General features: G+C 37.2%; 1 protein-coding gene across 6 annotated transcripts in view; it reads left to right on the forward strand.

The window, feature by feature from the left end:
- Positions 1-10,541, forward strand: part of RBPJ (recombination signal binding protein for immunoglobulin kappa J region) — a 203,255-nt gene extending 192,714 nt beyond the window's left edge. For all 6 annotated transcript variants that reach the window (XM_014562195.2, XM_014562198.2, XM_032495256.1 and 3 more), the window contains 6 exons: positions 101-238; positions 386-498; positions 4,272-4,412; positions 5,459-5,614; positions 5,959-6,062; positions 6,221-10,541. In XM_014562195.2, the coding sequence (XP_014417681.1) occupies positions 101-238; positions 386-498; positions 4,272-4,412; positions 5,459-5,614; positions 5,959-6,062; positions 6,221-6,536 (968 nt within the window). In that variant the 3' untranslated portion in view covers positions 6,537-10,541. The remainder of the gene's footprint in view (positions 1-100; positions 239-385; positions 499-4,271; positions 4,413-5,458; positions 5,615-5,958; positions 6,063-6,220) is intronic.
- The last annotated feature ends 226 nt before the right edge of the window (positions 10,542-10,767 follow it).

Below are 10,767 nucleotides of genomic sequence, written 5' to 3' on the forward strand. Positions count from 1 at the left end.
AATAAAGAATAGTCATAACTTACCAGATACAGTTCCCTTCTTGCTCTCCACTCCCACCCCCACTCCCATCACATAAATAAGAGCTGTTTTTTCTTTGCAGTATGCATTGCCTCAGGAACAAAGGTGGCTCTGTTTAATCGACTTCGATCCCAGACAGTTAGTACCAGATACTTGCATGTAGAAGGAGGTAATTTCCATGCCAGTTCTCAGCAGTGGGGAGCATTTTACATTCATCTCTGTAAGTATAAAAATATGCATTTGATGTTTTTAGTGAGAAATTGTTAAATTCTTTTTGATAGAAAGACATACAAATATATTAAGTTTTGTCATAGATTAGTGAATTCTAATAGATGATAATTTGATCTCTGTTTCCATTGCGCTGCAGTGGATGATGATGAATCAGAAGGAGAGGAATTCACAGTCCGCGATGGATACATCCATTATGGGCAAACGGTCAAACTTGTATGTTCAGTTACTGGCATGGCACTCCCAAGATTGGTATGGCTCTACTTTTTTAGTGATATATGTAGTAAAAATTAAGAAAACAGAAAAGTCACAACATTCAAATGTAAAAATACACCTCAATTTCATGCTTTTTAATTTAGAAAGAATATATCAATAATCATTGCTGTTTATCATTGGCAATTATAGCCCACCTTATTTAAAAAATGCTTTAAAGCAATTACTCAATTTTTATCAATACATTCTTAATGACTTCCTGTTATACTATGTTTAATAAATTTTGGTTGTATATTAAACATGTTTGATAGAGGGCACTATAAAATTATAATATGATGTATGGTTTCTTAACGCAGATGCATTATTCATTTTTTGTGGTACCTGCTGCATCCCAACATAGGACCAGGTTTTCAAAAGCATAGAAATTTTAAATTTCTTTAAAAATACAAGCATAATTTTTATTAGTTTACTCTCCCACAAGAAGATAGATTTAAAAGTTAAATAAAATTGGTATCTTTTTTACTCTTGGAGAGAGGATTAGTGGTTAGGGCTTTTTGAAACTAAAAAAAAAAAAAAAAAAACTGCTTTTCTTAGCAAAATGAAGCAAAACCCCTTAAACACCCTCTACTGTATTCCCCCTCCTTTTCTGAAACAGAACACGATGTAGTTGTATTAAAGATGGAGGGGATTTATGAGTAAGTTTGATTCGAGGTCAGTGTTGAGTGAACAGAAGATCATTTAGCTTTACTGTTCCTGAATATGCTTTGTATTTATGTCTTTGATGGACTATTTCATTGGCTGATGTTTTCTGGGACTATTACAGCAGTACTGGGTTGATCTATAATTAATCTAAGTAAATGCATCATTTTATTTTTGTTTTGTTATATTTTTCTATGTCATGGTTGTACAAGGTGATTTTATTTCCCATTTCAACTTAATAAGCCAAAATATGTGAAACATAGTAATATTAAGTTATAAAACCTTGAAACTAAAACAAATTATAAAAAGAGGAAAGGTAGGGAAAGAAGGGTGTAAAAATTGGAAAGAAAAACAAATCAAAGCAACCTCTGCTCTAGTTTTTCTCTTCTCATTCATTTTGTGTCATTCTATTCTAAGGACAATAATGTTTATTTGCTTTGGCATTAAATGTTTGTGCTACAAAAGCACAATTCAGAGGTTATGCCTGTGATCAGCAACAGCCTATATATGGACCACTTAGAAGACAGACTCAAATCTTAAAATAGTGTTTTCACTTACAGTTTCATGTAAAGTACCAGTCTGCCTTGCTTGAAAGTCCTCTTTATTTGAATATTTTAACATTCAAAACTATGTGGCTCTGAGTATAAAAATACTGCAATAAAAAAGAAGGACCCAGAGAATGCCTTAGGGAAAGTTGCAGTACCATTATTAACAACGTACTGATAACCTTCTATGTGCCAGGCACTGTCTGGATGCTGGAGATACATTGGTGAGCAAGGTAGACTTCCTTTCCTCTTGGAGCTTACGTTTTGGTAGTATGACAGACAAAAACCAGCTACAGAAATACCCATGTAATGCACTAAAAAGGTTAATATAAGTGATAGGAAGACAAATTAAAACAGGATAAAGGGATGGGGAGCTGGGGGACTGCTTAGAGTGGTCAGGGAAGCCTTTTGGAAGTAGGGCTCTTTGAACAGGGACCAGAATGAAGCTGGGAAACCAAAAAGTGGGTGAGGAACATTCTAGGCAGACAGAATGAGGACAAAAAGAACTTAAGGTGGAAGGGAATGTGTGAAGACTAGCAAGGAAGCCATTGCTAGAGCCAGGGGAGGGATGGAGGGGCAGGTGACAGGAAACGATGCCGCCAGGTTAGTCTAGGACAGCACCTTGTCAAGTCCCTCTCTGTATCTGGGGTAAGGACTTTACGTTATCTATGTGTGGTGAGAGGCCACTGGGGGGTTTTAAACAGGGAATGGTGGCTGGTTTGTGCTTGGTAGAATAATCCTGGCTGCTCTATGGACAAGACAGCATAGAGATAAAGCAGTGGAAGCAGAGGGGAAGGTGGTGGGGCTTTTGTCATAAGTCAGGCAGGAGGTGATATCTTAGACCTGGGATTGTACTGGTAAGGTGATGAGAGGTGACTGATTTGTTTGAAAACAGACTAACAGAATTTGTTGACAGATTGGATGTAAGAGAAAGCAAGGAGTCTAGGATAACTCCAAGGTTTGGGGATTGAGTGAATGTGGTGTCATCTATTGAGCTGTGAATTGAGGGAGGATCACGTTTAGGAAGAAATCAAAAATTCTGTTTTTGTTTAAGACTGGGAGGCCTACTAATAGGCAATTTTAGTGGAACTGTTGAATAGGTAGTTAAATATATAAGCTGAGTGCCCGAGAAAGGCTATGGCTGGAGATAGAAATTTAGAAGTTGCTAGCCTTTGAAGAGTGTAGCAAGTATGGGGTGTGGAGAGAGAAGAGGTCTGAGGACTTGGCTTTGGGCCACTAAAGGCCAGTTACAGCAGGTGTATCCCTGGAAGAAGAACGTGTGGGTCAGATGCTTCTGAGAAAGCTAGTAAGAATGAAGACAGGAGTGCCCGTGGGATTCATCTGTCTTGAAGTACTTAGTGGCCTCGCCAAGAGCAGTTGCAGTGGAGACTTTGAGACAAAAGGCTGGAGATTTCAGGAGATGGGGCGGTAAAGAAGAGGAATTTTTCCATAAAGGGGAACGAGAAACAGGGTGGTAAGAGGGAAGGGCACTTACGTGTAATCATGGAAGAGTTTTCTTTGCTTTTGATTTGATTTTTTTTAATTAATTTTTTTTAGGGGGGAGGCAGTTAGGCTATTTGCTTATGTATTGGTGGAGGTACTAGAGATTGAACCCAGGACCTCACGTATGCTGAGCATGCGCTCTACCACTGAGCTACACCCTCCCCACCCTGCTTCTGATTTTAGAAGAGAAATAGTTCTAATGTGTTTGTATGCTGTTGGGAGTGATCTTCATAATCATCAAACACTCAGTGATTACTTTCCATGTGATAAGTAACATCTAAGGTTTGATAGGATGATCTCGGATATCCATGTGTGTTTTGTGGAATATATGGATTGTAAGGTCATAGTGTGTAATGGAGAGAGCTCAGGCCAGGCAGGCAGCCAGCACTGGAGTCATTCTGGCCGGTCAGCTACTAACCAGGTGATTTTGAGGAACTTACCTGACCTCTGAGCCTGTTTCCCAATCTGCAAAATGATACCTATTAGAGGTTTTTTTTTTTTAAAAAAAAAACATATAAGATAATAATGGACTGTCCTGACTAGCATACCCGTAATGGCCTTCAGAGGTAATTTTTCCTTTGATGTTGGAATGAATATTTGTCAATTATGTCTATTTGGAAAGGTCATCTGAACTTGCAGATCAAAATATGATTCATAGACCAACAGGATTAATATCAACTGGGAATTTGCTAGAAATGCAGACTATCAGGCCCCACATGTGGTCTATAGGATCAGAACAGATACATGTTTAACAGGAACCCCATATGATTTGTATGGACATTAAAGTTTGAAAAGCACTGATACAGAAAACAAGTACCTGCCTGCTCTATTTTTTTTAGGAGTTCATTGAACAAAGTGACATTTCCACATTCTTAACATGCTTGACATCTCAAAGTGTTTTTTATACCTAGCTTTGTTTGTAAATGCTTTTGTATATGTAAGTATATGACAGATAATTGTGATGTATTATTATATAGCATGTTCTTTCTGCATACTCTTGACAGTGAATGAAATGAAAACTCTCCATATGTGATGGCCTTTTCTTTTTTAATTGTTGAAATATAGATAATTAGGAAAGTTGATAAGCAGACTGCATTACTGGATGCAGACGATCCTGTGTCACAGCTCCATAAGTGTGCATTCTACCTTAAGGACACAGAAAGAATGTACTTGTGCCTTTCTCAAGAAAGAATAATCCAGTTTCAGGTATGTTTTTAAATTACCAGTGAAATCTAAAATGTGCGAACTATTAGGTTAGCAGCATATAGAAGCTCATTTAATGTTAACTGTACCCAAATACATGAAGCTGTGCTCAGGTATTTATCTCAAGTTCAAGGGTCCTTAGCCCAGATGTTCCTCAGACATGGCAGTCATCCTGCCTCAAGGAAGAACTCAAAACCATAAAGATGTTCTCTGAGAAACAGGGAACAAAAAGCCCCTCAGGTTATCCAAAAGTAGATTTTGAATGTTCAGTGAATCCCCTGAGGTTACATACAGATGACATTGTGTATAGATGCACGCGTATTTTGGGGGAGGGTTTATAATTCGCATCGGATTTACAGTGGGGTCTCAAGGTGGTAATGAAGGCAGGTGGCAAGAGCTAATTCTTACCTGTATTTACTCTGAGGGCTTTTCTCACGAGGACATTGTGACACGAACGAGTCATTTAATAGAAGTTACACTTTCCCGTGACACTCATTTGTGAACACCTGGAGACTTTTTCCAGCGAGATGGCCGCACCCAGGCAGTCTCCTCAGCCCAGCCCTGGTGGTCTGGCCTAGGTGTTTGAAGGTAGGGGTAGAGGATCGTCAGTTAGCATCTTGGTTCCTTCCTGCTGAAAGTACGGAAGATTCCAGCTGATCTCTGAGCAGGAGGGGCTCTCATTCCCTCTCATTCTTAGGGATCCCTGAAGAGTTTTAAACAGCTGTTTATATCACAAATACTCATCTTTTATTAAAGAAATTATGCAGGTGCTGGTGTACTCTTAAGTGGTTACCCTGAAAGGCTGTGTTGGTTTATAAAGATTTTTAATATATCACTGAAATATTTTGTGTTAAAATAAAACTGCTACCTGTATGTGAGGTTTGCATATTAACATTCTGCTTGCTTTGGCTAAGCACCATGTTTGGGAAGTTTATAAATTTATACTAAGTTCTCTTCATGTTAATGCCAGTCTATGAGTGTTACTTTGGTAAAATTCTTACACTGCGATGTATATAAAACTCAATTTCTAAACATTCTTTTTTCATAAGGCCACTCCATGCCCGAAAGAACCAAATAAAGAGATGATAAATGATGGGGCTTCCTGGACAATCATCAGTACGGATAAGGCAGAGTATACGTTTTATGAGGGGATGGGCCCTGTTCTGGCCCCAGTCACGCCTGTGCCTGTCGTAGAAAGCCTTCAGGTGAGACCACTTACTCACTAACTGAGCCCTTCGCAGCCACTCCCAGCTGTGGTTTAGCATGGTTTCATTTCACAATAAATTAGATTTTTGTTACATATCATTTGTTGATTAAAAAAAGAAAATAGAAGGAGCATGGTTTTATGCAAGAAATTTAAATTTAAGTCAATTTGTATGTTATCTTGAGATATTTTTAGTTCACTTTGTCTTAATCATCTCATTTAATGGAAACATTTTAACTATCCATTTTCTCACAAATTAGATAGTCGAATGAGAAACTCATCTGTGTACTTGAATGAAAAATGGAAAGTTTTCTTAACATTGTTCTGATTTTCTGTGATTTGCAGTTGAATGGCGGTGGGGACGTAGCAATGCTTGAACTTACAGGACAGAATTTCACTCCAAATTTACGAGTTTGGTTTGGGGATGTAGAAGCTGAAACTATGTACAGGTACTTAAAACAACTTTTTTACATCATCCCGAGTTTTTGATGGGGGCTGGGTATGTGAGATTCTTTCCTGATACTAATTTAATGTATTATGCAACCTTATTTTAAGTTTCAGTTCTAAACTTTGCCTCACTTTTAAGTGATTCCTGTTTCCTCCTCAGATGTGGAGAGAGTATGCTCTGTGTTGTCCCAGACATTTCTGCATTCCGAGAAGGTTGGAGATGGGTCCGGCAGCCAGTCCAGGTTCCAGTAACTTTGGTCCGTAATGACGGAATCATATATTCCACCAGCCTTACCTTTACCTACACACCAGAACCAGGGCCGCGGCCACATTGCAGTGCGGCGGGAGCAATCCTTCGAGCCAATTCAAGCCAAGTGCCCCCTAATGAATCAAACACAAACAGCGAGGGAAGCTACACAAATGTCAGCACAAATTCAACCAACGTCACGTCATCGACAGCGACAGTCGTGTCCTAACCGCCGTCCTTTGCCAGGACTCACACTGACTTAAGTGCTGCACAGTGTTGACAGAAAAGGAGAAAGAAAAAAATGAACAATCTTTTGTGGTTTCTTGGGAAAACTTTTCATACCAGGTGATAATTACTATTCAGAAACCCCATTACCTACAAGTGCTGATTTGAAGTGCAGAAGCCACAGTAAAACAAACAAAAAAACCCATCAAAATGTACAAACTTTTGGAAATCCTTTTTTTTTTTTTCAGCTGTAATTTTTGTTTGGTTGGGTTTTGTTTGGTTTTGTTTAAATGGGCAAAAAAATAGAGATGTGGCCGGAGTAAAAGTTAATCAAACTAGAAGACAAAAATCTAACATAGTTTTCATGGACCAAGGAACTTGTATAAGCTTTAGTAAAAGGTACATTTTCACCATACCTTTTTTTATATCACAATATATAGCACACCTTTGTTACCAAATAGGTGGTTCTCCCTGCCCCCTTGGAGTTTTTGCTCTTAAGTACATTCAGGTTCCAAGCCTGACCATGCTTGTTAATCTAATTACCATATTCTTCCAGGTCTTTTTGGTCTAAGGCTGGAACTGTTCTTTTTATTTTATTATTATTATTTTTTTAAAGCTGAAGTCTTATGACTTTTCATGGGTTGAAATTGTTTGGATTTCAGCAAGTCAAATGTTGTAAAGGCCTGCCTATTTTTTTTAAGATTATATGAAGTCTGTGCAAAAGCTTTAAAAAAAAAAATGCCTCTGCCTTGCCTGCAGTACATGCAACATACGTTAACCTAGTCTCTATTCTCAGTCACCATTGATAGTTATTTCTCTGTGTTCCTTTTTTTTTTTTTTAAATGTATTTATAGTGGTAATCCAAGAGGTTCTAACTTTTACCTGGAATTAAATGTGGCCATTTAGTCGTTAATGAGTTTAATGGCATGGAACATGTTGATTTTTGCAGTGTTCCCTCCTCCTTTCCCCTGCAGAAATGTATCTTTGTGTTCCAGGATTTGTTCAGGTTTTTCCCCCTCCTAATCTTGTACATAACTTGTATTATGTGTAAGTTAAACATTTTATTTTGAACTTGGAATGTTCCCAGTGATTTCATTCAGCAGGGAGTTTTTCTGCCTTGTTGACATATAACAAAAAAATATCATGAGAAGTATTTGCTACCAATTGGTAGATGGTTCCCTTATTGTATAATGAGGAAAATCTTAGCAAAAGCATGCTTTTATTTACTTTTTTTTTTTTGGTAGCCTAGGCCAAAACATCATTGTAACCCTAAAGCAAGATGCTTTTACTAGATGACCAACTAAAATAGCTGGAAGACAGTACTTAAGTAACATATAGTTGTAAGATTATAAAAATGCAAATATAATTTCTTTCCATTTCTCTCCCTGCCTTTTTTTTTTTTTTTTTTCTTTTTTTGTCTTGTCTTCCCCAGTACTGAGTGTCTTCACGAATGTCTCCTACTCAGAAAGCATTTCTTTTCATTCAGTTGAGATTCAGGTTTGTGTGCTGGCCGTGCATGCTGGGCTCACCGTTTTTATGTCACTTCTGTTCCTGCACTTTGGTTATACCTTTGTTCAGTTTCTTAGAAATTGCAGCAGACTCGTTGGGCTACATTTAGTACAGGAACCATGTGTGTAATGTTCAAGGACACGGTCTAGTCATACAATCATCTTTCTTAGAGTAAAAACTACCTCTAGATTGTGGTAAGCTTTTACTGTCCCATAAAACAGGAGCCACAAGTACCTTACGAATGCAAAACTGTAACTTCCTTCAGTGTTTCCCTACAGAAATGGTCTTTCTGGTGTCCTGGGCTATTTTGAAAAGTTTCCATCAGTAGACATTTTAAAACCTCACTGTTTGTAGCTTTTCTCCCCCTCAGCTTTGATATCTTCAGCATTCATTCTTTTGCTCAGACTATGTCATTGTAAATACAGTTCCTCGCATCTTTAAATCACTTTTTCCTCAGTTTTCAAGGGGGAGGTCATTTGTAAAACACGTTAGTGGTTAAGTCAAAGTTATTGTGCTTCTCTCTTTACTGCAAGCCTTTTAAATTACTCACAGGCCGCATTATACTGTATATGGCCTTTCTCTCTTCAAGTCTGCTCCAGTCACTGGCTTCTCTCTTGTGAGCTAATCCTGCCTCATACTATAAATCTGTTTCAGTGACCAAGGGCAGAATTCATTGTGGCCTTATCTTTCTTTGTTTTAACTGTTTACTGCTTTTTCTTGCAAACTTGTGTATTTCTGAGTAGTATTTATTCCTCTCTCTGTTGAGTCTGGAAATAGTCTTTACACAGTGCTTTTTGTTCAGAGCGCAGAAATGTTTTCAGTGCTGCTTTACTTTGAATTGGCCACAAGTTTCCTCCACTTCCCAGGTTTTGTATTTAGTTACAAAATTGTATTTAATTAACTGATAGCATATGAGATGCTTTTGAAGAACAAATTATTCCATGCCCAGATTGCAATTCAAAATAATTTTTCAAGTTTATGACTTTATTAAAATGAACTTTTGTTTGTTTACTGTTTAACTATATCTAGACTGTAAACCCTTTTCTTCTTCTTTTTTTTTTTTTTTTTTGAAAAGTCCAAGAATATACTTATACAGGCATTTATCCCCACTATTTTATGCCATTCTGCATACCATAAACTTAAGACTGAAATGATTTGTCTTTTGTGGCTTATTGTTTATCAGTAGTTCTTTTGTCAGCTGCTTAAAAACCTTTTTCACGGATTTGTGAATTACTTTCAAGTATAATTTATAGGAGCCTTGCCCTCTGGTTTAGTAGAACATGGCCCCTCCCCCAGTGGTGGCATTATTAACAATGCTGGTCATTTTTCCTCATAAAGACTCTCAGGATGGTAACCACTTCAATTAAAGTATAGCACATTTAAGTTTTGGGGGGTTTTTTTTATGTTTTATTTTGGAAGTGTATCCTATGCTCTCATGAGTCTATGCAGTTTCTCAAAATATGCATAGAAGCTGAGTCTTATCCAATGTTTTTATTAGTTACAATGAATTGATCACATAGATTGGGAAGGCAAGCCAAAGGCTTTAAATGTAAAGCCTTTTTTAAATGTAAAGTGCCCTTTTTATTTGGAATGATTTTATCGAGTTGAACACTAGTATTAAATATTTAACCTGCTGCTGACTTTTCTTAAACTGTGGCAACTAAAGGCATCCTCATGTATGTATTAATTAGTGAAATACTTGTCACTCTTACTGCACAGACTTATTTGCGATTACAACAGGTTAATTTTTTGTTTGTTTTTAATGAAACCGGCACCATCTGTACCCTCACAGAAATTATCCAACACAGTTTTGAGAACTAAACTAACTAGTCATGTTTAATCAGATAATCCACACCAGGGTGGGGGGGCAGGGTTGGGGAAGGTCCTTTTTGAAACAAAATGTTACTCAATTATTAACGAAGTTACTTATTTTGATTTCAAAAGCAGCTGTGTTTCTGATGAGTACTGAACAAATGTGTGTAATTTTCTGTGCCAGACTTTTGACTTTGTTTTCAAGCACTGTAATGTGGGATGAATGGTTAGAAACAATAATATATTAGGGTTTCTATGTAACCCTTTCAGGACTGAACTGTATCTCCTTTTATTAATTTTTCCCTGTGTTGTGATAAATGTTCGCCAGCATTCAGTACTGTGTTGGTCCAGATGTAGATTTATATGCTCATTTTTAGCTTATTTCTTGTACCTTGCAGCATGCTCTACACATTCAGTCCTTAAGGGGTTTATTTTACAAACTGTGCGCCTGTAAGGTTTATTAGCAATAAGATAGAACATTGAGCAAGTTTATACCATAATTTTGTAGAAAAAAGAATCTGCTCAGTTCCATATTTCATCCATGAGAAACCTGCAATATGGGCAGTTTCAAGAAATAAATAAAAAGGAAATGTAAACCATTGTAAAAGTCTTCTGTTGGATGTGCCTGATGCATGTATTACCGTCTTTGATTTCAGAATATTTCATAAAGATGATATTAAATTCTGTATTAGTTTGTGTATTTACAGTCTTACCTTGCTGTCTAATCTACATCACATCAAAGTGATGGCCTTGCTGATTTTTTTACAATGTTTTTAAAAACTATGTAGTGCTTTAAAGAGAGTTTTGTTTGTTTGTTTTGGGGGTTTGTTACTGTGTTTTCCTTCCTTATAAATGGGGAGATGGACTTTGTCACTCAAGGGGTATCTCAGGAACGTTTTGAGCTAATCTTAACA

Source organism: Camelus ferus, chromosome 2 (assembly GCF_009834535.1).
Source record: "Camelus ferus isolate YT-003-E chromosome 2, BCGSAC_Cfer_1.0, whole genome shotgun sequence".
Classification (NCBI taxonomy): Eukaryota; Metazoa; Chordata; class Mammalia; order Artiodactyla; family Camelidae; genus Camelus; species Camelus ferus.